This window comes from Anser brachyrhynchus (genome assembly GCF_964034855.1).
Source record: "Anser brachyrhynchus genome assembly, chromosome: 2".
NCBI classification, from domain to species: Eukaryota; Metazoa; Chordata; class Aves; order Anseriformes; family Anatidae; genus Anser; species Anser brachyrhynchus.
Genome location: NC_137695.1, coordinates 10,763,916 through 10,791,225, shown reverse-complemented (window position 1 = coordinate 10,791,225; position 27,310 = coordinate 10,763,916). Strand labels below are relative to the sequence as shown.

The 27,310-nt window shown below is 37.8% G+C and overlaps 1 protein-coding gene across 2 annotated transcripts in view; it reads left to right on the top strand.

Annotated features, from left to right (window-relative positions):
- Positions 1-1,482: 1,482 nt before the first annotated feature.
- NCAPG2 (non-SMC condensin II complex subunit G2) overlaps positions 1,483-27,310 on the top strand; it is a 57,037-nt gene continuing 31,209 nt past the window's right edge. For both annotated transcript variants that reach the window (XR_013945918.1, XM_080578560.1), the window contains exons 1-13: positions 1,483-1,896; positions 2,468-2,558; positions 6,670-6,861; positions 7,889-8,003; positions 8,489-8,646; positions 9,495-9,629; positions 14,342-14,436; positions 15,275-15,344; positions 15,829-15,915; positions 19,130-19,225; positions 22,636-22,761; positions 23,214-23,393; positions 24,258-24,410. Coding sequence is in view for 1 of the 2 variants with exons in the window: in XM_080578560.1 (XP_080434686.1) it covers positions 2,484-2,558; positions 6,670-6,861; positions 7,889-8,003; positions 8,489-8,646; positions 9,495-9,629; positions 14,342-14,436; positions 15,275-15,344; positions 15,829-15,915; positions 19,130-19,225; positions 22,636-22,761; positions 23,214-23,393; positions 24,258-24,410 (1,482 nt within the window). In the remaining variant the exon portion in view is untranslated. The remainder of the gene's footprint in view (positions 1,897-2,467; positions 2,559-6,669; positions 6,862-7,888; positions 8,004-8,488; positions 8,647-9,494; positions 9,630-14,341; positions 14,437-15,274; positions 15,345-15,828; positions 15,916-19,129; positions 19,226-22,635; positions 22,762-23,213; positions 23,394-24,257; positions 24,411-27,310) is intronic.

Sequence of the window (27,310 nt, the reverse complement as noted above, 5' to 3'; positions counted from 1 at the left end):
TTGTTCACCGTGACTGAGATTAAATGTGTAGCTGTCAACACTAGCAACAGGAACATTCTTGGGGGAAAAAGTCACCAAAGTAATCAGCTGGATGTTGCAGGCTTTGTGTGTTGACAGAAATTTTTTTGCGATTACACTATGTCTGTGTTACCAGAGATCTGTGGAAGAAGACATGCTGTTTCTTAGGCATGGTTCTTATTTAGGCTGCATTTTATATTTAGGCTGTTTCTTATACATGAACTTAACATGTTCTGTCCCTCTCTGAAGTCATCAAGACTTAAGAGCTACAGGAAGACAGCAGTGGAATCATAGATTGGCTCAGGTTGGAAGGGACCTTAAGGATCATCTAGTTTCAACCCCCTGCCACGGGCAGGGATGCCACCCATTAAATGCTCAGGGACCATCCAACCTGGTCTTGAACACCTCCAGGGATGGGGCATCCACAGCTTCTCTGGGCAACCTGTTCCTCACCACCCTCTGAGTGAAGAATTTCCTCCTAACCTCTGATCTAAATCTCCCCTCTTTTAGTTTAAATCTGTTCCCCCTTGTCCTGTCATTGTCTGATTGACCAAAAAGTTGTTCTCCATCTTTTTTATAACCCCCCTTTAGGTATTGAAAGGCTGCAATGAGGTCACCCCAGACCCTTCTCGAGGCTGAACATCCCCAGCTTTCTCAGCCTGTCTTTACAGAAGAGGTGCTCAAGCCCCTTGATCAACTTTATGGCCCTCCTCTGGACCCGCTCTAACAGCCCCACATCCTTCTTGTGCTGGGGGCCCCAGACCTGGACGCAGGACTCTAAGTGGGGCCTCACAAGGGCAGAGCAGAGGGGGACAATCCCCTCCCTCCCCTGCTGGCCAACCCTCTTCTGATGCAGCCCAGGATGCAGTTGGCCTTCTGGGCTACAAGTGTGCACTGCTGGCTCATGTTGAGATTTTTGTCCACCAGAACCCCCAAGTCCTTCTCTGCAGGGCTGCTCTCAGTGAGTTCTTCTCCCAGTCTGTGCTCATGTCTGGGATTGCCCCTACCCAGGTGCAGCACCTTGCACTTGGACTCGTTGAACCTCATTAGGTTCACATGGGCACACTTTTCTGGCTTGTCCAGGTCCCTTTGGATGCCATCCCTTCCTTCTATTGTATCAACTGCACCACTCAGCTTGGTGTCATCTGCAAACTTGCTGAAGGTGCACTCGATCTATGTCATTGATAAAGATACTAAACAGCACCAGTCCCAGGACAAGTGAGCATTTATTGTAAGGTGAAAACAGTAGAGCACCACTTCTGTGTAGCCAAGTTCAACACAGAGCAGATCAGCCTACGCTAGGCTGTCCAGCCACGTCCATTAGCAGGAGGACTGTGTAACCTAGCACATCTCCTCTGCCCCAGCTCCCCTGCTCCCACCCTGACCCCAGCCCCACCGCCACGTTCCTCAGCCTCCTGCACCCCACACCCCCCAAAACCCCACCCAGGCACGAGAACGAAAGCGAACACGCCATGTTTCGTTTGTCTTTTTGCTTTAATCTCCTGGATTTCACACACACAACCCCGCACCAGGGCGGGAGAACCAAACCCCGCTTCTACAAAGCGGACCCGCTGCCCGCCATAGCAGCTGGCCCGTCAGCCCAGCACCGTGCCCGCCCTGAGGTGACGGGGGGGGGGGGGGGGGGGGGGGGGGGGGGAGGAAGGAGCGCGGCTCTCGCGAGACGTGAGCTCGGCGCCGCCCGCCCGCGCCCAACGGCCGCCGCGGGACGATTCGAACCCGGCAGCGGAGCGCGCGCGGCGGGGCTCGGCCTGGCCCGGCGTCACCTCAGCGTGTGTGGGGCCGTGCCCGGAGCCCCCCGTCCCCCCGTCCCCTGCCGCTCCGGCCCCCCGACCTGCCCTGCGTGGGACAGCGGTGCCGGTAAGAGGGGAGCGGGGCACTCACCCGGCCGGCAGGAGAGGGGGGGAGCGCGGGCGGGATGGAGGGAGCGCTGCGGTGAGGAGGTTAAGCTCCTGGTGCCGGCCCGTCTCCCGGGGTCGTCGCTTGACACGGGGAAAGGGGAGAAAGTTGTGGTGTTTTGCGGCCCGTCAGAGCTTTTCAGGCGGGTGAATGTTGCCGGCTGGAAGGACGGCCAGGTAGATACCCTGTTCAGCAAGGCTCGTTCTGGGAACGCCGTCCTTGTTAAAAAGTGGAAGTATCAACCAAAACATTATTCCAAGTCTGCTTTTCACACTTTCTTAAGTAATAAAAAGTGAGTTAATACGTACAAGTAGGGCAGCCTAGTACAGTTACAAATCTAAATGTTGATTCCGGTAACTGCAGTAAGCTGTGGGGACATGTTTTTTTCATAACCATGTAGATAAAGCTGTATATAAATATATGCTTATATACTATTCACTGAGACCATAAATGATTATGTTTTGAGACACAGTGCTTTTCTCTAACTTCATATATGTTTCTTTTTCTTTTTTTTTTTTTCTTATAAAACAAGGTGAAAGAAGACCACAATGAAACGTGAAGCGTTTTTGCAAGTTGTGTCTAAAGAGTCGATTGAAGACTTCTTGCGTTTTACTCAGATTCCTGTAAGTAAGCCATGGTACACATACATGACTAATGAGATCTAAGGTCTGCTGTCAGTGCTCAGATTTTTGTGGCATAGCGGCAGAAACTGTTTTTCTGGTATCTGCAAATGTGCGAGAATAATTGTCATAGGAAAGAACTTCCTATGGCACTTAATGGAACATATAAAGGTGTGGAACCTGAAATTTCGCTGTGTCACAGCCCAGCTGATATTCCTAACAGTTGCTTGTTCCATGTGCAGTTTGCATTTTTAAGATAATGATTTATACTATAGTAATACTAAAAAAAAAAAGTTAATCTGTGAAAGTGTCATTGTCTTGCTGTGTAAGGAATATGAGCTCATACACAAACACAGCAGAGGTATGCTTCACCAGCGCTTAATCATTCATTTGATAACTTAAGTTGTATAAACGTTCTTGAGTCCATGTGTAATTGTACTTGGTACTTCTTTCTACCACTGAACATCTTAGAGATGTGAGCAATTGCTGGCTCTAAGTTCAGTGTGGAGAGAAGCGTGAGGAAGAAAAAGCAAATACACTGGAATTTACGAATTAAAAGTTCAGTGTGTCGCTTCTTGTATATGCTGTTTCCTTAAGAAAATTGCATTGTGGTGTTTGCTGCTAAGTTTCGATCTGCTGTTAAGACATAAGCTATTTCTCCTAATCATCTTTTGCTAGCCGTAGTGAATGGTATTGTCAGGTTAGTTTCTTGAGCTTTCTCTGTAGCAGCCTCTCTATTCTTATATTATAAACCACATATTACAAAGAGGGGATCTTCAGGTTAGTTCTGCTTTGCTATATCGAAAGCTAGAGGTGTGGGATGTTTTTAAGAATTAGTTTTTTTTTCATGCCTTCAAGGACCTTGTCAGATAATGTCTCTAACTTTTTTTTTAAGTGGGGAATCTTTTTCTTATTCTGTTTCTCTTGTCCTCATTTTCCCAGCATCAGCACCTATCTACCTACCTTTTATCATCTTAATTTAGATGTTTAAAAAGATCTGTGTGTTATTTTATTGATAAGACTATTCAGTTTCAACTGACGTCACTTGATTTGGGTTTTTGCTAATCTAATCGGTATTTTCTTAATGTTACCTGTATCAAGATAGAGTAAGTTGATAAGCTGACTTCTGTGTCCACAGAGATGCAAATGAATATACTAATGTAGCCTAGATAATAAATCTCTCGTTTCTACAGTAGAGGTCATGTACCATGTAATAAGCCTAGGCTTGTATGTCTCCCAAACGTCACTGAACCTCTTTTTCTAACTAATTTGCTGATTTTTCATTTGCACTCCTGTGTGTAATTATAGATGACAGCATTATTAACAGATTGCCATTGTTTGAAATCTCCTTCCCATTTTTTCCAAATCTAAACACTTTAATAAGAAACTGTTCCATTTAGGATAACACACAGTACTTTCAAGATTTTGTTTTTATTGACTTTGGTCATCTTGTTTCTGTCATCTTCATCTCACCCACCGATCTATCTTAATGTATCTTCATCTTTTTAGTTTTAAAATTTTGTTTTGTCATCGTAATGTTTTTCATCACCAATGCATAAGCGTTATCTTGCAAGAGATTTCAGCTGTGTGTCTTTATTGCTTATGAAACTTAATGCCTTTACCAAAGGAGAGCCTACCTTTTATTATTTTACAGAAGTAACTAGTTGGCTTATCCATTCACCACAACTTACTAGTCTGTATCCTTTTTGTTTCTAGACTACAGTTCCACTCCCATCAGCCTAACTCTTGCCAATATTTCTGGAAACTGTGTATCAGCAGCTGTAATGAGTATATTGGTTAAAATTGTCTTATGATTTCATAGCGTAAGGAAATTTGACTTTCCAGATTACTTTCTGATTGTTAAAGAGATTTGAGTTACACTGTTCATTTTCCTTCCAAACCTTTTTTGACGAAGGGTGTGTGTTTAACCACATCTTATCTTAGGATGAGGACCCTCACTTTAGGATCTTCCTTAAATAATTCTTGACTGATTTTCTGGAGGAGGCTGTGGTAGTGTATTCTGTCCTTTAGAAGTGTATGTGTATGGCATGAAGGGGAAAGACTAGTTAGAGCCTCACTGCTTTCCATAGTTTTCATGTTATAATTATCCTCTGCTTTTTCTACCTATTTAGTGCTATAGCCTCAGAATTTACTTTTTAAATTTTTTTTTAATGTTCTGTTCTTAGTGTTGCTACTACTTTAAATGTCTCTCATTTCTCCCCTCCTGCTTTAACTTTCCATTTCCATCTTCCCATTGCTTTGTTTCATTCGAAGCTTTTAAAATTCCAGGGTTTTGATACTTTTCCTTTGTGATTTGCTTTGAACTTTTCACACTTCTTTGTTTTTAGAAGATTGCTATTCTATATTATGGTGCTATTTATCAAAGTCGTTATCAGGCGCTGTTAAATTTCTCCACTAAGTCCTGTTCCAATTCAAGAAAGCACAGTATTTCTAAGAGAGGAGAGCATGAATCAGATATGACTAGCATACAATGGCATCCTTTTCCCTCAAAGGTTTTGTAATAATTCTATCATATCATCCCAGAGAAAGATCAGAAAGCTCTAGTCTTATTATGGATCTGTTCTTTTTGTTCAAAACGCTACAATCTTAATATCCTGTCTTCTGGGTTTGTTTGAAGTGAAGGGCTGAAGAACTCCCTGTGCAGCCTTTGGTTTATTGTATTTGTTTCCAACTGTAGAATAGAATAGAAATTCTGCTATAAATATGTAAAAGGATCTTTCTTCTCATGGCCTTCTGGGAACCTTCTAACACTTACTGCTGCTTCTTTCATTATTTCCTATTTTTCTTTTTACCTTCAACATTTTTCTTTTTGAATCGTGTTTTTTAATGCATCTGCAAACTAAAAATATTTTTATTACTGGATCATGGACGTTTTGCCTCTTTTCTCCAAAGCATTCTTAATCCTATAAACCTTCACGTCGGTATTGCAAATTACATTTCAGAAATTACTAGTACTTCCTTTTGGCTGTGTCTGTTTATTTTTCTAGTCTGTTTTTCCTTCTTTCCTTTTCTCTGTGTGTTCCCTTTCCTAGCAGGCTGCCCACCCTTTCTTCATGGTTACAGGCTCTTTGCATCTCTAAGGTAAATTTTTCTAGTAAGTTTCTTCAAAATCATCCAGACCAGTCTCCTAGTAAAACGGATATTCCATGTAATTCATCCTTTAAGTAATTAAATGGGTCAAAGATGGTAACATTAGGAGATTGTGCTACCTTTCTTCTTGGAACTCTAGTTTCATTCACGTGTGACCATTTGAGGAGGATTGCCTATACATAGAGTTACAACTGAAAATGTGTTTGAAGATGCTGGCAGAAATTATACATATGATGGGGGGGGGGCTCTGTCCAAAGAGTCCTGTGTCTCAGCAAAAATCCCTTCCCTCCTCCGACTGGATCCACAAGGCTAAAGAAGAGGGTTTGATATGGTGACCACTGACTCAACTGACCAAATTCCAAACTGGTCTCTTATTAAGACTGGTCATGGCTTTCCGGTCAGAAGAGCTTAAGAGCCCAGGAAGCCTGGGGTTGATGTGCTCAGGAGTTACTTTTGATAGAGGGCCTTTAAAATAGCGCAGTATACACAGCGCTGCTTTATGCGGTTTGTGCTCCAACATCTGTAGTGCTTTCCTCCTGACTCTTACGTTTCAAGTCCTTGCATGAGGTTTTCCTTTCAGCAGCTGTCATCGGTCTATATTTAAGATAGCAGAGATATGATCAGTGAATGTAATTTTGTGTGGTTGTTAGCTTCTTAGCTAAGGATATGGAATTGTCTTCATTAGGAAAGAAGTGCTTGGAACACGAGAGACAGAATTTGATGTTGCAGAGAGATGATTTATGTTTAGTAATGTTGCTATGAAGAGCTAAAGACTGAAGTCTTTAGAAAGCCACCCTTGTATCATGATAAACTTAAGCAGCAGGAATTTCATGTGCTATTTTTAAAGAAATAAATCTTATGGAAGGCTTTTTGTCTCTGTAACTGCAAAGGAATGGAAAGTAATCCTTTATGTCAAGAAAGGTGTTAATTTTAGGAAATGAAATAATGAAAAATAAGCCTCAAAACTGATGTGGAGTTGTAATATCTTCTGACTGCTTCACAGAAAAATACATTTGATCCTTTTGACTTGAATGAACTACTTCAAGAATTGCCAAGAAAACAAAAAGAAATACTATGGGAGAAGCTGACACACCTGTTGAAGGAGACCTTGGTGGAGAAACCTGTGGAAACATGGCAGATGATTGAAGATGATGAAAATAATGATTGCATGGACGTTGACGTAGTTCCAGAAATGGTAACAATACTGTAAAATAGCAATATGATAGCTATTTCATATTCACTTGGGAAATAAAATGGAATATTTTCATAGCATCTGTAAACATGGAAGGGTTATCAAACAAGGTCGGTTCCTGACGTCTTCCTGCCACGTTCATAACTGACCTTTTAATTACCGTGCTTGGATTAAACTGAAGTTATGATTGGACTACACTATAGAAGATTATATCTGCTGATGATTTTGATTATCAAAGATGGGACTTGGTTTGGGCAAAACTTCAGTGGTTGTTTTGTATGTTTTATTTCAGTAAACAAACGGTGATCTCTGATGTGCCTTAAATATCTGGCGTATACTATAAAAAATCACTACCTGTTTTAGTATGTCAATTTATTGAATTAAGACTGTGAAATCTAGATTTCAGTGCTCCTCCCCCAGATTATATTTGGTTTATACAGAATTATCCTAACTCTGACCCTCGTTTACTGCTTCTGCACTGCAGTTCATGAACCCTCTAGAATACTGGAGGGAAAGGTTTATTTAATTTTAGAGGGAAAAAAAAGTTCAGAGTGGAAATCACCTGGGAGACCTAGAGGCTTGTAGGAAATCATCATATGTGCAGGGACTTCACATACAAGTAGACACATTTACCTGGATCTAAAGTCACTGGTCAAATCAGTCAGGAGATCTTGCATTTACACAAGACCCTTTCTAGCTCTGGAATGGGTGTCTGTCTGAGTTGTTTTGTTGCAGATGAAGTTTTTTTTTTTTTAATGGAGGAGTGGATACATGTGTACAATCAGCAAGTTATCTCCTAGCTGGACCTGACAGTTTTTCTCGATTTTTTTTTTTGTAAAGGATGTACTTTAAAAACTATGCTTTCGCCTCTTCTTGATAGACTTTAGGTGCCAGTATACTCTTTGTTCAAAACAGAAACTTAATAGCAATTCAGCTTTGCTCTCTGTTGCTAAGGTTGATTTCTTGTCATAATTTTCTTCTGAATATAAATAAACTGCAGAATTGTTTCCTCGACATTGCTTTCTTTCAGAAACAAACTGTAGCTGTGATCCAAGGAGTGACAGCTGTCGTTACTGCTTCCATACCCGCAGTGGATGAAACTGTAAACTATAAAGTTCTTCTAGAATGTGCTTTCATATTGAATGGTGCGTACTTGTCTGTTATACCGTACGTCGTTATAATGGCTTTTAGCAGATGGGTGTACTAGGCTTTTTGTTTGACCCGAGTGGTCTTTGGAAAAAAAAAATTCAAGGACAAAGTTGCTACTGATGTAAGTTCTAATTTATGAAACAAACTTAAGGGAGCATTAAAAATCAGTTACACAACCTAAAACTTGGAACTTAAATAGTTTTCTTTCCCCCCCATCTGTTCACCCAACTTTACTTATTCTGTGGCTTATAGCATTTTGAAGGCAAAATGAGATTCCACTGTTACTGATCCAAAAACTTGGCCAAAACCTTAAAATTAACCAAGCCGCCTAAATACCTACAGTAAGAATAAGCCGTTAAGATGTGTAACTGTGACAACAGCTGGTATATATTGTGAGGTATGCTTAGCGTACTAAGAGACTAGCGTTTTAAATGAATAATATCATTCATTGCAATAAATAATTACTTTATTCCTGTTGTAGGTATTCTTCCTGCGTTACCTGAATCTGAAAAAAGCCTACAGGGCGCCATCCAACGTATGTGTGAAATGTGGTGGGAGAAAGAACTGGAAGGGAAGGAGCAGCTAGGGAAAACTGTATTTATTATATTGCTAAGAAAAAGCCTGAATAAAGCTGCTACGGTATGTGAAGCTATATTGAACTTTAAATTATTAGTGAATATTCCAAGAAAGATCCTCTCCAAAATACATTTTTTTTCAAGTTAATTTGTTTTCCATGTCTTAGTGCTTCTCAGTTAATGAAACCTGTGATACCATATTTGTCACAAATTGTCTTTTTGGGGTTGCTTGCATAAACCACATACTAAAATGTTACCTTCCCTGGAATGAACTTTAAAGATTTTTTGGCATCAGTTTCTCAAGAGAACAGTTTGTTTTACAACCATTTTTTTTCTTCACTAATTTGTAAAGTCCAGTGACAAGGGTTTGAGTAGCAATTGGCTCTTTTTTAATTCAGGTTTTAAGTGGTACCCTCCGTGACTCATAAGAGACTTCTTAAATGGGAAGCTTCATTTTCTGTTACTCTTCATCTCTCTACAAATATTTTTTTCTAGCTTATTTCTCAATTGATAGACTGATTTTTTTTTTTTCCCCATGTATTAGTTACTTAGAGCAATGTGACATATCTTTTGCACTAACCCAATAAATATCTCTGTTACTTGTTCCTTCCTTTTATTTTTCCATGTTAACTGCTTTCATTGTTTAAAGATTTAGAAGTGGAATGATGCAGTTTGCATGAAATACCAGCTTTCTGTACTCGAGCATGTCTTCAGTTGCTGAAAGTCAGTATTACTGCAGTTACACATTTTTGAAATCTTTTCCCAATGATAGCAGTGAAAGTAAATTAATGTTCATAGTTTTGCAATCTGGAAACCTTCTGTCTTTAACAGTGCATTTTAAATTCTTTAAATAATTCTTCACGTTAAAGGTATACCTACGCCACTGTAATGTGGGCTTTTTTTCTCTGTCAGGGTGCAGATGTAATTCGTCTCTGGAATCTACATCAGACACTGTTGTGCTTTGATTATGATTCAGAGGACAGTAATGAAGTCAAGGACTTGTTGCTTCAGTGTTTTATGAGTGTAAGACACATTAAAAAAGAAGAGGTAAGCAAAATTTTATCCTGCTCTGCTTTTCTTCTGTCAGTGGTCTTTGGTTACTTTTAACAGTTTTGCATTAAGCCTTTTGACTGATAAGTTCTGACATAAAGTCAACGATGCTGGGGCTGTTATCAGACTTTTTGCTATTTTTTCTGTCTCCAAATAGGAATGCTCTGGTTTTTGATTTTGGGGTGGTTTATTTTGTTTTTCAAAAGTTTAATGCAGGAGGGAGGTGAAATAACATTTGCTCCTCCTAATTTTTCTTCTGATTATTCCTAAGTAAGTAATGTTGCTGAGCATTAATGACAGATTTACTGAGTTTGAGGTTGGACGGCACCCCTGGAGATCATCTTGTCTAACACTCCTGCTCAAAGCAGTCAGCTCGAGCAGGTTGCTTAGGGTCATATCCAGTTGCATTTCTGAACATCTGCAAGGATGGAGACCTTATAGTCTCTCTGGCAACATGTTACAATATTTGATCACCCTTACAGTTAAACAAACAAAAACCTATTTAAAATAATTTCCTGTATTTCATCTTGTGCCTTTTGCATCTTGCCCTGTCACTGAATACCACTGAGAGGAACACAGTCTGGTGTACCAGCTGCTCCTTCCAGTTTTGAATTACCTGCAAAATTGCTGAGCATGTACTTCTGTGTCACTAATGAACACGTTAAACAGTGTTAGTCCAGTATCACAGAATGGCTTGGGTTGGAAGGGACCTTAAAGATGATCTAATTCCACCCCCGTGCCACGGGCAGGGACACCTCCCACCAGACCAGGTTGCTCAAAGTCCATCCAGCCTGGCCTTGAACACCTCCAGGGATGGGGCATCCACAGCTTCTCTGGGCAACCTGTGCCTGCACCTCACCAGCTTCTGAGTAAAGAGTTTCTTCTTTATATCTAATCTAAACCTACTCTCTTTGTCGACCGCACCACGCAACTTGGTGTCATCAGCAAACTTGCTGAGGGTGTGCTCAGTGCCCCTGTCCCTGTCACCAACAAAGATGTTAAACAGCGCCAGTCCCAATATTGACCCCTGAGGAATACCACTCGTTACTGATCTCCACCTGGACTTTGAGCTGTTGACCACAACTTTTTGAGTGTGACCATCCGGCCAATTGAGGCTCTGGGGTACACCACTAGTGGCTTGTTGCCCACTGGACTTCTTGTTCTGAGCTAATGTTCAAACATGTGCAGGGGAATGCATGTGTCATCTTCTGAAAATGCTACTGCAGGACAGGTTTGTTTGTTTGTTTCTGTCCTCGTCTTCCATTTGGAAAATATCTAGCAGCCTTAGTGCTGTGGTCAAGTGTTGCCACATTCAGGGAAGTTTTTTTTTTATCATCTCAGGAAGCTTTTCCAGTCAGTGCTGTATTTTGCCATCACTTATTTCACCTTTGCAATTTCTTCAGTGATCTGTCTAATGGGAGTCTTATTTTAGTAGGAAATGAATTCTTACTCCTCTATTTATCTGGCAGGTCACTTTTCATGCTTGAGGAAACCACTTCCTAGCCCAAAATACAAGGGGAACCAAAACCTATCCTGGAAGACTCTGAGATAGAGTTCAGTTAAATTGTGTCTACAACCAATTTAGGTATCTATGTGGGAGCCAAATCACTTCAAGTCCTGGGAAGGATTTAATTGCTTAAGCATAAGTAAATGACCAATGCTACATTAAATGACCTAAGTTCTTTCAGACATCCATGTGGGACTGGCACATAAAATACAGGGTCTGTTGTAGATCTCTGCTTTCTGGAAAACCCCCTGAATGTTTAAAATTGTTTTGTGTTTAGGCGGCGGCAAAGTGCCCCAGTCAATGGAGTCAACAGAACATTTCATCTTCATAAAGCAGTTACTTGACAACCGATCACCTGAATCACTCTCCAGGCAATTAATATTCTGGAGACTTAAACATCCAAATTTAGGTGTCTCAGTTTGTCAACCACAACTCAATTACAATATGTGAACTGCCCTTACAGTTTCGGAACGGTGACTGTCTGGGATTTCTCTAGCTCTGCAGACAGGAGATTTAGTGTCTTGCAATTCAAAGTATCAAAACCATTGTCATGTTGCTGTGAAACTACTGTGCTTCAGTTGCAAATCCTTCTGTTAGGGGGTCTTGCATCCTGAGTACGGTTTCAGTGCCACCCAGCTCATGCATATTCTCTAGTCTCCCTGTCTGGGTCATTTTGCTAATGATAGGTTTCTTGTAGCAACATGTCTAACACACCCTCAGCATCTCTGCTGTACCTTTGTCTTAACTTCTGTGTCTAAAATGCTAATAGTCGTAGCTAATATCAGCATGATGTCTGAATCGCCTATCAGGTCTTATATTCTCTTAAAGATTTATTGCTTGCAGGCTTGTTCTACAGTTTATAACAAAAGTATTCCTCGTTCTTTCTGGAGTGTGCATCCAGGGTATAACTCCATCACAGCTTAATGAGATGTAATTCCAGTTGCAATGATCCTGTGTTACCATGGGCTAGCATTCCTGTTTTCCCCTCTGCAGCATGAATGCTCATGCAGCTATGTGATGAGTTCATTCAAAGAGGTAGCTGATCAGTTTTCTTCCTAGGCAGATTGTCAGCTAGATAAATTGCTTTGAGTGGTTTATCGTAAGCAAGGATGAAGAGAATGGGAGGGTCAGGAATATGGTATCCTGACTTTTAGACCAGACTAGACTGATACAGAATTGCACATTTATGCTTCATTGCAAGATCAGGGAGTTCAGTTTTTCTGCCTTCCATGACCGTGCTATTCAACACGAAGTAATATTTCTCACAGGCTTATTATAAGACTGCATTACTGGAGTGAGCCTCTGAATTTATCTGTGTGGAATTTATGAAGCCATTCTTGTTCAGGTGGGGTTTCCAATCAGCTGGAGAGCCCTGCAGAGCATCTATTACTGTGTTTTAGAGGTAGGCCTGTTCTCTCGTCTTCCTTGCTAACCTTGTGTGTGTAAATGCAAGTGCCAAAGTCACAAAGTATTATGGCCGCAAGCACAGCAGTATGAGGTGCTCTGCACCGTGTTGATGGGCTAACCCCAAAGATGGCAAGTTCACAGTCTTACTCACCTATCACCCTTTTACCTCTCAGGATACCGAGGATGCTGATGGCGATAATCAATTCAGGTCCATTGATCACAAGCGGCAGGTTTGATTAGAGTCATTCACTATTGTTCTCATGATCAGGGTCAGTCTGTTGAGATCACAGGAAAAAGGAATTGGACAGAGCTGAATACAAATTTCTGTTGGATGCTTTCGTCACTTCAGGGGGTTCAAAGCTACTTTGTGCCTTTTCTTTATCTTTCTGCCAAGATTGCAGAAGATGAGAAGAGTTTGAGTATGGCCTAACCTTTGCCTTGTTGAGGTAGGAGCAGTAGGTCAAGACTCCCTTAACTTTTCAGTTTGACAAGGATGTTGATGGGAGTGTACCACTGGGACTCCAATAACTGTATTAGACCACCAAAGTTGGAGATGAGTGGCTTTTTTTTATTTTTATCCGGTGTTTTTCTTTCTTGGTAGAAGCATCTCTTGTTTGACAACAGAAAGGATTCTATCAGACTTGTTGACAAGAATCACGACGTTGTATTTAGCCTTTTAGGTCTTCATTTTAATGATCTTCTGCATGACTTCTTGACCTGCAGGCATTTAAGCCATCATTTCCACTAAAGAAGTTTCTGCCTGTATTCTTCCTTCCCTCTGTCCCTACTCGATAATGTTGTAGGTGCCTGGCGTTATCAGCCTTGTTTGAGCCTCTGTTTTCTCATGGGTCTTGACATACCTGTTGGTTATGCTCTGAATGGAAGAGTCTTTGAACTTTATTATTGCGTCTTATGAGTTTTCCTGCTTTATTTTGTCTGGAAAAGTACAAAGGACCTCTGCAATTGTCTGACTTGCTCTTATATATGATCAGACTTCTCAGAGTCTCAGAAGCTGGATACTTTCTTTCTAGGATGACACAGAGCTTGGTTGCCTATACAGATATCATATGAGGTTCTAGTTCCATTGGCAGCTCTTGCTGAGTCCAGAAGAGCAAGGGTTTATTTCTACTCTCCACTGCCTTCCACTTCCTTTTCTTGCAAAAAGTTTTCTTGCTTATGAAAGTTGTCATTATGACTTCTAAGTTGCTAAAAGGAAAGAAAACCTAATTCAGAAAAAAACTTTTCTTCTGCTTTTATGAATTAAAGCATCACCAGGAGGCTGGTAATATTACCTTCTATGAGACAATATGAAAGGAATTGTCCTTGCTAATCACAGCACTTATTTTCCTCAGTGGCCCAGCTGTTCTGTGCTTTTGTTCAAAATTATTTCTGTATCTAATGCTGGAAGAGTTGTCATGTTATCTTATCTGTACCTTCGCCAGCATTACAGTGTCAGCCCAAAATGATGCTGCACTTGACAGAGCTCTGATGACTCTTGATGTGAGGTTCATGAGCTGCACAGTCCCTTATCATTATAGAATACTACCTGAAGTCAGTCTAGAACAGAGAACAGACTGGACATTGGAAAAGAAGACAGGCAGATACACAATCCACATAGGTATTTGTTTCACATTTCTCTTCAGTGGAGTAACAGCAATACTTGAACTAGGTTTAAAAATTAAGAATCGTTACTGTTGAAGTGGCTCTTAAACTCGGTGTTCCTCTAGGGTCTGACTTCCATTTTATATTCGTTTGTTTACTTTTATGTTTTTCCTCCCTTTTCCTTTACCAACAGGGAAGAAGATTCTTGAGCTTTTTGTTCAGCTGGAATGTTAACTTCATTAAAATGATACATGGAACTGTTAAAAACCAATTACAGTTTTTTCCAAGGTATGCATCACAGTTACAGTTCTTAATGATCTTTAGGAGCTTGGCTAAAATTTTGTTTGTCTCAAGCTGAAAAACCTAGTATGTTGATTAAAAAATATATCAGCATCCAGAGACCTTCAAATCTGCTGAATATAAGTACCATATTGTTTCAACAACTCCATTTAATTGTTGCTTTGTACATGCCTGTATATACAATTATAGGTGTAGTAAAGTGCTTTTTTAGCATTAGCTAAAGCAAATGATTTTTACTTAAAATGCGCTGCATTACTTGCAAAGTTGGTGTTAGAGAACTGCAGGTCTGTTCCTGCTTCTGCAAGGTGTTGTTATTTTTCCTGTTAACAACCTCTGGTTTAGTATGGTAAGATTCTAACAAGAGACAGTCTAAATAAGAAATAACTTGTAGGATCATAGCCTGAGAACTTGATTGATGGGTGAAAAGCATGGATTTTTTTCCTTTTGATTATTCAGAGAAATGTTATGTAGGTTATTCTTTGTATTAAAATTAGAGGCTTTCTAATGCTTTCAGTTAAAATAATTTGTGTATGCATTTGTAAACAAGTTAAGGCATTCATTAAGAGATTAAAATATCTGTGCTAAGTTTTGACTTTCCTACTGTAAGAGATTTCTTTTTTTAAGTGCTTGGGTTCATTAATTGACAATTAACTTTGTTTTTCTGTAATTATCAGTGTAGACTTTCAAGATATTTACTTCCTCTAAAACTAATGTTGATTCACGGAACTGAGAATAATAATGGTACTAAGCAAAAACTTCATGCTATTACTTTTATGAGTTGTACATAGGATGCTTTTTTGATAGTGTTTCCCATATGTTAATACAGATCGTTAATGGAATACATTTCAGAAGTTTACTTCAGAGCATGGAAGAAGGTGTCAGGAGAAGCTTTAGAGGTATTACTATGCTTGAAATTTTGTTTGGATAACTCTGCATTTTAACATGGGGAGATTATATGAATTTTCAACCTAGGAAAGGTTCCTAAGCAAGCCTCAAGGAATCCTTTCCGTAAGGAAATGGCCTCTTCAGCATTGCCAAGGAATAAGGAAGTCATGCTGTGAATGTTTAGCCACTGTGATTGGCTTGGTTGTACTTAAGCACCTTTAATTCTGCTGCTGAAATTTTTTATACAATTATGCACATTCATTTAATTTTTTTTTGTAAACACAGTAGTTAGCTGAGATACTGAAACACTTACTCAGTATGTGCTGGGCTACATATTTGATAGCTTAAATATTTACCAAGTTTTTGTAGATTTCCGTGGGAATGATCAAAAGTGTAATTACAGCATCACAGCAAAGCCCCAGTCAAATTTCCACTCCAGTGCTTATAATTGTTTTCTTGTGTGTTAACAGTAGCATGTATGTGTTTTTACTGTAGATACTTGAACATAATTGTATTCAGGATTTCATGTATCATGGAATTCATCTTCCCAGAAGCTCTTCTGTTCATTCTAAAGTTAGAGAGGTAAGATCCTATAAAGCATGACATGAACTAGTAGCATCAAACTCAGATCATAAGCATACAGTAGAAATTTTCCATTTCCAGCTGAAATACTGTTCTGGGTCTGGCTGGGATGGAAATAATTTTATTCATAGCAGCCCATATGGTGCTGTGGTTTGGTGTTTGTTGACTAAAACAGTGTTTTAGCTGTTGCTGAGCAGTGCTTGCGTGGTGTCCCGGCTATCATTTTCCTCAGTGCTGCCTCCCTAGCAAGTAGGCTCAGGATGAGCAAGAAGTTGGAAGGGGACACAGCTGACCCAAACAGACCAAATGGATATTACATTCCCTGTAGTGCCATGCTCAACAATAAAAAATGAGGGAAAGGGGATTTTGAGAAGGCAGCCATTGCTTGGAGACTGGTAGGGCATTGGTCTGGTAGTGGAAAGTGAGCGATTGCATTTGCATCACTTTTTTTCTTTTTTAAACCTCTCTTTCATTCCCTTATTAAACTGTCTTTATCTTGACCCACCAGTTTTCTTGCTTCTGTTCTTTTCCTCATTCCACCAGGAGGGGAGTGAGTGAGCAGTTGTGTAGCGCTTAGCTGGAGACTGGTGTCAACCCACCATAAATACTTATCTGAAAAGTAGTATATTCTGAAAGACAGATCATTAGAACAAATTTTAAGAGGAATTTGCACCAGCAAATTAATGATCAGCATTAAGAGGAGTTTGGCACCAGATTTCCGTGCCAAAGTTGAATAAGAAGCTTTTTAAGACAAGGCACTCATATCTGATCTATACCTTCTCACTTCCCGTGCTTTCCCCCAAATATGTAGAAGCTAGAGTGCATAGTATGTGCAGTAAACAGCTTGATATACCAGTATATTTATCCTGTCTCATATCTAGTGGGTTCCCTTGTCCCCTAACCCAATGTATTTCAAGTAAATAGAGCAAACTAGTATAAGCATCCTATGTTTTATCAGTACAAGACATGTTCAGCCATTACGGCATAGAAGTGTAGGTGTTAACTAACGTATCTGTTACCAGTGCTTGGTAGCACTGTGTCAAGAAAAAATAAGGGTCTGTGTGCCAGTTTTTTTCCCCCTACTGTTGGTTAGAGTTATCTGCCACTAGTGATGTTGTATAAAAAGGCAGAAAAGGACTAAGTACGTGGTCCAGCAAGTGTAACCAGTTTTGGTTGCCCCCAAGGAAATGAAATGCCTAATAATTTGAGAGCAACAACTGTTTTAAACTGTTTTACAGACTGTAGAAGGAAGGTCTCTCATTCACAGGAAGCTGTGGCTATCCCTTCCGTGAATTTGACTCGTTGATGCTCTTGTTTCAATATTATTTACAGAACTAGCTTTTTTTTTTTTTTTTAACTTAATTCACGTTTTTATTATTAGCCAGTACTTGGAATACAGTGCTCAGAATTACTGTGGTTTTTTTTTTGCTTTTGACCTAAAACATTACAGCAACAAGCAAAAAGAGAGACTATCTTATATGTATATGTAACATTATATATGTTATATATATAAATAACAGAGATTATTATAAATATATATATATATATAAAACAACACAGAATGAGTACCCATTCAGCAACTTCATAGTCTGTTGGTGAGTAGGAGCTCAGTGAGTATTTTTCAGGAACTTAAGCCAGAATGCCTACTTTTATAAAAGGTTATCGATGTTCAGTGGTAATGCCAAATCCACATATGAGAAGGGGAAAGTCCTGTTCCCCTACTGTTTATTCATGGCTGCACAGCTCTGCACAGAATTGCTTCTGTTGCAATGTTGATGCATTGAAAATAGTTTTTCATTTTCTAATATAAGTTTCAGATTTTTCCAAGAATATGAAAATAAAGTTATTTCAACAGCTATATTAAGAATGTACGGTATTAAACATACAGATTTTACAAAGTTCAAGTTTAGAATTTTGATGGAGTAGGATTTTGACAGGGCATTTCATTTTATTGAAAATCAGAGAAGCTTATGATCTTGAAAGAGGACAGTGATGTAAATAAATCTCTTGAATTGTGGGGGTGGGCAGGAGTCTTGGAATAAATTTGTAATGCTGCCCATTCTTTTTCAGTATGCAAGAATTTAATTTAAAATGATCCTTTAGAGTACAGTAGTTCCTGTAACAAATAAAAGTGCAAACAAAAAAACAGTTATTCACTTGAGCAATGTTTAGGCTACTTTATTGAAAGAACAGTAGATTTACAAAAAAAGAAGGGGGAAGGCAACAGGTAGAACCCTCCATCATGAATTCAAATTTCTGATTATATCTGTTTGTCAAATATCTGACATTCACTGTTCTCCTAATGAAATCTATTGCAACACAGTAGTGATTTGCCATTAATTCTGGCAAGATTAGATTAGACTTTCTTGAATACAAATAATAGTCACATAGCCTCTTATAAATAACATCATGTCTTAATTTAAATTCATCTGAAAGCCAGGAAAAAGTATTCTTCCACTATAGCATTGTTTCCGTAGATCTGATTCACAGACTTCCCAGTCTAGCTGTAGTTGGGATTACCTGAATTATTCAAGGTTGACACTGGAGGGGCCTTCTTTTCAAAACGCCCAGTGTATGCATATCATACAAACATACCAAGCTACACGATGTCCTTTCTCTTATTCTGCCCTGGTCTTCTACTTAACTTCTTTGCCTGCATAGTTCAGGTATAGTAGAGGCTTTAGGTGACTAAGCACTGTTCCAGCTCACAAGGGGTGGTGCTTCTTGATTTTCATCAGTGTAATCATATGTATTACATCTGTAGATTTCTGTTTGGATAATTCTATTTAACAAATAGCATTCCTTTGTTCTTATCAGAGAAATGGGTTCATTTGTTTGTAGTTGATAGTTACATTGTTGCAAAGTATTTCTGCCAATTAGTTTAAACAAATGACAAGTTTTTTACTTAAATAAAAAGGCTCCTGCAAAGTTGACTCTCTAGCTATGCTTGTCATTCTTATGTGTAGATCTTTATATAAGTTTATTGAATATAATGAATAAATAATGGTGTTTACTAGATCTATTTTTTTTATTATTTTTGTGTCTCTTTAATAAAATATAGTGTCAGTTGATGTGTCTAGTTATATCATGTCCCTTAGCGTGGAAAACTCATTGGTCTTAAGTAAAGGATGAGGCAACTCCACCCCTGCACACTCCCATTCTTGAACGTATATAGCAGCGTACAAAATATTTGTGGTCTTTTTGTTTTTGTCAGATGCTGAGTTATTTTCATAAACAAAGTAAAGTTCGTCAAGGAGTTGAAGAAATGCTCTATCGATTGTACCAACCTATCCTTTGGAGAGCACTGAGGGTAATTATCGTTTTCAGAATATAAGGCTATCTTTCTCCAGCTATTAAATTTTGGATCCCTCCCATGTCTTGTTTTTAATAATATACGTGTGTGTGTGTATATATATATAAAATACATGCATATATATTCATAATTTTCATATTACTAATGGATCCATCACTAGAACAAAGTTTTTTTAGTTTGCTTCTGTCATTTTTTGTTATTTTTTTCCTGTTGTGTTCTACATTGACAGCTTCTGTATAGGGAGTAAAGAACTTTTAGCTGAGAAGATAACAGACATCAAGTAGGTCATAGAGAATTTGCTTTAATATAGCAAAATAGTCCAACTATTGTGAACATAGACTTCAAAAAGGTACAGGGAGGATATTCAAAAATTGAATACAGCAATTATATGAATCATGTAATGATTCAGTACAAGGAAGGATTGTGCATTCCAGATGATTCAATACCTTATTTGTGATAGGTGAAAGGAAATATGTGACTGAACATCAAAATTTGGGTGTTGATTTTTGGTTAGGCCACTGTCTTGCTTTTGTATAGTTAATTTTGCTCATAGTACTGCTGAAGTATTTACCATTTTTAGAGAACCATTGCTGTGACTCAGAAACACCAGTACTTTAAGATACAGAACTTAGCCTGGAAGCTTATAGTTGTTCCTAGTAGTGTGGATTCCTCTCCCAAGCTTGAAATGTCAGTTTAATTTTAGATAACCAGTTTGATGCTCCTATTTTAGCCAGTGTACAAACCCCTAATTTAATATAGTGAGGAACAAATCTTGTTCTGGAACACTGGTTATATAAAAGAAAGAACTCATAAAGGGGCCTCTTTACCCCTCCTTCCTTGCAAAAAGGAAAACTACTTCAGTTATAACAATAAGTATTCATGATGAAACTACTTGTATTCCTCTCTAAGTCTTTAAACTGAGAATGGATGTTTGTAATACATAGTTCTGTTTTCCCGAATTGTTTGTTTTGCAGATACTTAGCACAAGCTTGCTTTGTGGCTTTTATTTACACGCATTTATAGGCCTTTATGCAACCTTAAGTTTTTATAATATAAACCCTTATGTAACTTTATCTGTATTCACATGTTTATTATGAAAAGTAATCCTTACGTGCAAAGATAGCAGAAACAGTTGTGCAGTGGTTGATTATTCTTTAACCAAAAAGTGTATGTTTATTGTGAGATAAGTAGTGATTAAGCTATTTCGTAGCAAACTCAAAAAGTCAAGAACCGTTCGTCTAGGAACTCAAGCTGTTCAAGAAAGTGATTTCTTTAAAGGGGTGTTTTTAAATTTTTTTTTATATCATCATACACTTTAACTTTGACTGGTGAAAAATAGTGTTTTAAATAATGGGAAGTGAATTTTAGGACTTGTAAGATCAGATGAAACTTACAAGAAAGCTCTGAAAATAAACTGAACAAAAAAATTAAAATACTGCTTAAAAAGATTGTCAGTTCCTCAAAGTAGTACGAGCATAGAGGCAAAGAAACATTTTTTTAAAAAATCATTTGAATAACTGAAGGCTCCTCTTAAGTGGAAGAGTCACTGTGAAATAAAATAGTCCTAGGTTCTACCCAGGCATCTACTCTATTAAACTGAAGGCATTTATTCTATTAAAAACTTAAATATGCAAAGACATTAGGGATAAATTCCAATTAATTGAAGGAAGGAATTTAAAATGTGGGTACCCAGTTCAGAATTAAAATGAGCTTAATGGAATTCAGTGTGATGTAGTTTATCAAAATTGACTTTTTGGAATGGCCATGGTAGACAATATCTAGGATGCTGTACAAAAAGAGGGTTTAAGTTAATTTTCGTATGAAATATTAGTGTAGAAGAGCTATTTCACCCTTAATTCACATACTAACTTGTTCCTTAACAGAAATCCTCAATATAGACAAACTTGTAATTGAAAGATTTTCTGCATCTTTGTAGGACTTTATTAAGATTTATAATCTTTCCACTTTTAGCCTGTTTATATTATCCATGATAAAATCAAGTAAAGCACAAGTCCTTAACTAAAGAATGTATAGATGGGCTTTACTTACTTGGACGGTATTAAATTTAGAATTGCTATTAATTTTGTTGGCCTTCAAAAATTTTGTTGGCTTTTTTCTTTTTTTTTTTTCTACCTGGTGATGAGACAACTCCCTCTCCACCCCCAATGAGGATCAATTCAGAAGGGAAATACAAAATAAATTGTAAATAAAGTAATTGTGATTTCCTGGTTTTACTTGGCATTAGTTTCTTTAGTTCTAAATATTACATGGTTATACACTTTTTTTTCTTATCCCTGCTTTTTGTCCGAATAATTCTTATGACAAGGGAAGAAGAAAATAGAATGGTTTTAGCAGGATGTTCCCTGAACTATCTCTTATCTTGTTCCAAAGATTAAGCCTACTTTGCTTGTTTCATTAGATTCTCTCTATGTATGCTTTATTTTTTTTTTAATTGGACCCAAAATCTGAACAGAATTTTTCCTTCTCTCTTCCTTCCAAGAGAAGTGAGCACAGGCTTTTATCAAAGACTACTGTCTTTGATAAATAAAATATTCTCTGGTGGTTATATTTCAGGTTTCTTCCTGAGATGCATTAGGTTTCATCTTTTCTTCATTTCCTTGACTGCTCTGTGTTTACTATCATTTATGAGTCCACAGAGCCAATTATTTTTCACTGGTTGTCTAAATATACACTTATTTCATTTTTCTTTACATTTGGGGCTCTACAGCCAGCAAAATGTGTAGTGTAACGCCCTGAAAATGATTACAAATGATAAAATGTCTGAGAGTTATGAGGCTTGCTTTAGAATTTTGATGAGCTGACTGCAACTCAAAAAACACGGTCCTACTACTTACGTGCACAGATGCAGAACTGAATATGTTTATGTTGGATAAGTTATCCTCCAGGCTTGCTGGTACTTAGTTTCTAAATGCTGTTTTCTTGAAGAAATAGGCTTGAGCTTTTCAATTAAATTTCCTTTCTCTGTGTAAGCTTAATAGTAAAAGCTGTGCTTGAATTCAAGATTCCTGTATTCCGAAGAGCAGCTTTAAGCCCAAGTATGTATGTCAGGTGACCAAGAGAAATCCCAACTGCTTTTAATTTATTCAGCATTACACAAAGCAGAAGGGCTCAGACTGTGACTCTTCAGGATCATTAAAGTTGATAATGCTTTGAGAGCTTATTGTACTACTAGCTTGGGATTTACTGAATGGGTAGAAATGTAAAGTGTAAAAAAAAAATCCTGTTACTATAACTTCTTCCATATATTCAAAAGCTAATCTATCCCACCTACTCCATTAGAAATACGAGATTGCTAGAAGGGTTTAGAGAGCAGTATTTCCAAGGGTATGCTTTTCAATACTAGGTCTGTACTTACCGAAAATATACTTTTTCCTTCATTCTAACAGGCTAGAAACTCAGAAGTTCGATCAAATGCAGCATTTTTGTTTATTGATGCTTTTCCTGTCCGTGATCCTAGTTTTAACGTTGAAGAGATGGACAACGAAATTCAGAAACAATTTGAAGAACTTTTTGTAAGTTTTAATGAAGCTGAAATGCTGAAAACTAACTAAAAATAACATTGGTATAATTAAAACATATGGAATTTTAGGATAGTATTCATAGGAAATACTGGAATGCAGAAAAAAAGAAAAATAGGCTAATATTTCAACTGTCTGTAATATGTTGACAACAGACAACATTGATCCATTTTGACTCTGAAGAGGAAATATTTGGCATTATTTATTAGCCTGTGAATGAAGAATGCTCTTGAAAGACTAGATGCATGAGCAATGATCTTGATCCTTACTTAACCTAGGATTGGTGGAGAGAGCTTTATGTTTAATTAGTAAAGATTCAATGGAAGTTTAGTACTGTATTGCTAGCTATTTCTGAAATGAAGTACAACAGAAAAAAAACAAATCTGTCATACAGCAGTGGATTTGCAATAATGCATGTACTCACATTGTTCTTGTGTTTGTTATAGAATCTCTTAGAAGATCCTTATCCAGTTGTCCGTTCTACAGGGATACTTGGAGTTAGTCAGATAACATCCAAATATTGGGAGATGATTCCTCCAACAATTCTTGCTGATCTTTTAAAAAAACTAATTGTAGAGCTGGCATGTGATGTAACATCTGCTGATGTTCGATGCTCTGTTTTTAAAGTAAGTCTTTTTTCTAAATTTAAAATCGTGATTGTCATTTCTACATTTCACCTGAAGCAAAAGTTTCTAGGATAAGCCACTTTTAGGTGAGGATGCTACTTATTCTGCAAAATGACAGATGCAATAAAGTTCCTAGTACAAGCAAATTCTGCGCACACTTTGTAAGTCACATAATAAGAACGAACAAAATGTCTTCCAGAATGATGTCTGTCTGGCTTTGTGAATCCCAGTCACTTTGCATTTCTAGTCTGATATTCTTTGTACTTTGTTTGTACCTGGTAACTTAGTCGTTTTAGCTATTAGAAGTTATGCTTAGTATGCAGGCAGGTTCTGGTACGTTTCTGCGTCACTAGTTTTAACATATCCCTAGAGAAATTCCCTAAGTTATATTTCCACTTAAAATTTTGTGCATGTGTCAATTAATTTTTAATTTGGAGCTATTTTTGTGTTAATCCACACTTGTTCCACTACAGTGGAGGTCCATACTGAATAAACAGAAAGTGCTGAGTCAAAAGGAGCTCAGCAAATAGAGACTAATTATTAATCTGAAATCAACAGAGTTTAGGGAGCTATTATTGCTGCCACAGAAAGTATTTGACATTGTGTCCTTAGAAGGCAAGACTATGGCCTCAGCATAGATCTAAAGCTGCTTCATCTGAAATGAGTTCACTGAACATGGTTCACTGGAAATTTGAAGTAACTTTTGCGAAAGAATGCTACAGGAAAAATATGCATGCACAGAATCTGCCCCTATTTAATTTAACCTTAGAAGTGTCATGGTCCAGTTCAACAATTTTTAGTTACATCTTTTTTGCAAATCTACTCCTTAAAATTTGTATTTAGCATAATGTTATTTTCTTGCAGTGCCTACCGATAACTTTGGACAACAAACTAAGTCACCCATTACTGGAGCAGCTCTTGCCAGCAGTTAAACACAGCCTTCATGACAATTCAGAAAAAGTGCGAGTGGCTTTTGTTGATATGCTGCTGAAAATTAAAGCTACTAAGGCGGCTAAGGTAGGATAAGTGATGCTTCATAGGTAGCAGACAGGAAATAAAATCAAAGTATTTATTTTAAGAATAATTGTACCTTTGAGACTACTGCAGTTAGCACTGAAAGAAAAAAATACATATTTAATGTAGTAACACTCTTAATTTCAGATTTTCCCTTCCTTATGTCATTAAGCATGTAACTGATAGTTTATTTCTAAGACTTGTGGATTCTGTTGCTGTTAATCTCTTTTAAAGCATCCATTTTAAAGATTTTGATCCAAATGTAGGTAGTAGTATGGAAGTACTTCTTATTAATGATTTTGTGAATTCGACTGAAATTATGGTGTCCATGAAGAATCCTTTAAAAATGATATATAGTTTGTTTGTTTGTTTGTTTGTTTTTAAATTGTGACTGCTCCTGTCGAACTTGCAAGCTTTCCACAGTTGTTCCTCAAGGATGAGGTAACCATAGGCAATAATGCTGTGTCTGGATATTGCTGTGGCAGAGATTTTGTAGACATGGTGGAAAATTTGGCTTCTTGATTGAGCCAAGTACACTCTTGTTCTCTTCTCTCCAACATTTTTTTTTTTTACTTGTTCTGGATTATTATTATTTGCAGTAGGTCCAGCAGACTTCTCTATACTTTTTACTCAGTGGTTGTTGGTATCACAATTCCACGTACCGTTTTCTCAGTGTGTTTCTGTCTTCCCTGCCCTCTCGTGGCCATGCCACGGTAGGACAGTCAGAACAGCCACAGCTGCTTAGCTCAAGTCAGGACTCTTTCACCTTCTAAAATGCTTAATGCCTTTACTGAATTGCTTTCTTACTTTTTATTTACCTATTTTTATAATTTTTATTTGCCCTTTGTGGGCAGGTACTCCAGCATTTTGTTATCTTTCACAGAGATTTTAAACAACTTTGTGTTCTGCCATGGACTCTTATAATACAGGGTGATACTCTCTGCTGTTAATGGTTTACTAATTTCAATTTTCTATTTTATTTTAATCGTGGTTTCGTCTCTTGCTGAGCCTAGTTATTAGGAAGTGCCTCTCTTGTTCTGTGCAAATGCATGATGTAGTCATGTGTATGAATCCACTGTTCGTGAGAGAATTAACCTTTGAATAAATGCTCCGTCTGTCAGAATTTTAAGGCTTCAATGCTCCAGAAACACATCCCTCCATAACACGAGAATTACCTGCTTGCCAAATGTGTGCATTCCAGCTTTGATCACAGGACCTCAGAGACATAATACTAAGACTAGACCACCTCAGTAGCTTCCAAATTCCCCCAAATAGTCTCAGAACACAGGATAAATGGAAGGCCATTTCAGAATTGAGGGCTTTCAGCTTTGTATACTAGCTTAGGTTTACAATGAGGATGTAAATGTACAGTGGCAGAAGTTATCTCTGTGACATTGAACCTCACAGATTGTGCCTGGGAGTTAACTGGTAGGGGAAATGTCACTTGATTCACAGAATCAGCAGAAACAACTGATCAGAGTACTGTAGTTCTGAAAGTTTTTTTGAAATTTTAAGTATGATTTCTATAATGTTATTATTTATTCTCAAAGTACTCAACAAGCATATGTTCCCTTAATCTGATTACATGTCATTTTTATAATTGTCTTATATGTTTTTAAATATCCCTTTCAACATCACTCTGTAACCTCACAGGTACTTGGCACTTGTGCTGAGTTTTAAGTCTGCAGACTTTGCTTTTATAATGGCAGTTTGCTGATCCAAGTATGATTTAAAGGACTGACATCTATGGTCATGACTTGATCCATTAGTATCAGTTATCTGATAGTAAAATCAGATTTTATTTTTATAATAAAATAATATTTTTTACCCGTATAGTAAAATATAAACAAGCTTAATTTTTTAAAAGTTTTATTCAATCTCAACAATGCCCTAAATAATATTTTAATGTTGTTGCTTTGTGTGTAGTCTTTTAAAAACACAGAAAGCAAGGTTTGTGCCTCTGTTAAATGTATGAGAAATTCTTGTTATCTGTCTTGTTATCAGTTATCTGTCATTCAGTGTGAAAGTTCAAGCAAACAGTCTTTTTGGCTTTCCTTATTTTGAATATGCCATAAAATACAGAGGAAAAAGATAATTTGCAACTGCAGGTGTAAAGTTCTTAGGGACTTTTTTAGCCGTTATTTGTTCTTTAGGCATATTGGAAAACTTCCATCCACTCTGCTTTGTTTTTGCATAGTAAAAGATTCGTATCTTCTTAAAAAAAAAAAAGGGGGGGGGGATCAGGTTTATGTGTTAAAAAAAATAGTGTTTGTTTTGTCACTAACTTGCTATTTATTTAAAACCTGTAATGTACATCTCTCTTAAGTCCTGAGGTTACTTCAGTGTGTATTCCAAGCACTTTCTTTTTATGGTAATTCTAGTAGAAATGCCCATAGTTAGGAATCCCAAGGGAATTAGCTGCTGCAGCTATTTTTACTCAAGAGTAAAATAATATTTTTCACTGCCAAGAAATCCTAAATTGTGGTTTTAGGGAGGTTTTTTTGGTCGTCTTTTTTTATCTGGAAGTGCACAGCATAACTAATTCAAGATATTTTCACAAAAGTGGCAAATGTGAGTAGTGTTACTGCTCGCATAACAAGTTGTTTGTTCTTTCTGAATTTCATAGCCTTCAATTACTGCTTTACAAATAAGCTAGAACTCTGCTAATGGTGGGATGCATTGAACATCTGGGATACATTTGGAAAGGGTCTTGCTTTATACACGTTTCTAGGGAGCATGACAAACTTTTAAGTCCTTTGGTCCTACTTTGTTCCATGCTGAGAATACAAAACATGGCGTATTAATGACAAATAATTGTCTTTTGTGGTGATATCCTTTTAGAGTAAATAATTCCTTCCTATATGTGTGGAACTCAATTAGCTTTTCAGTTGTGTTGAGCTGGA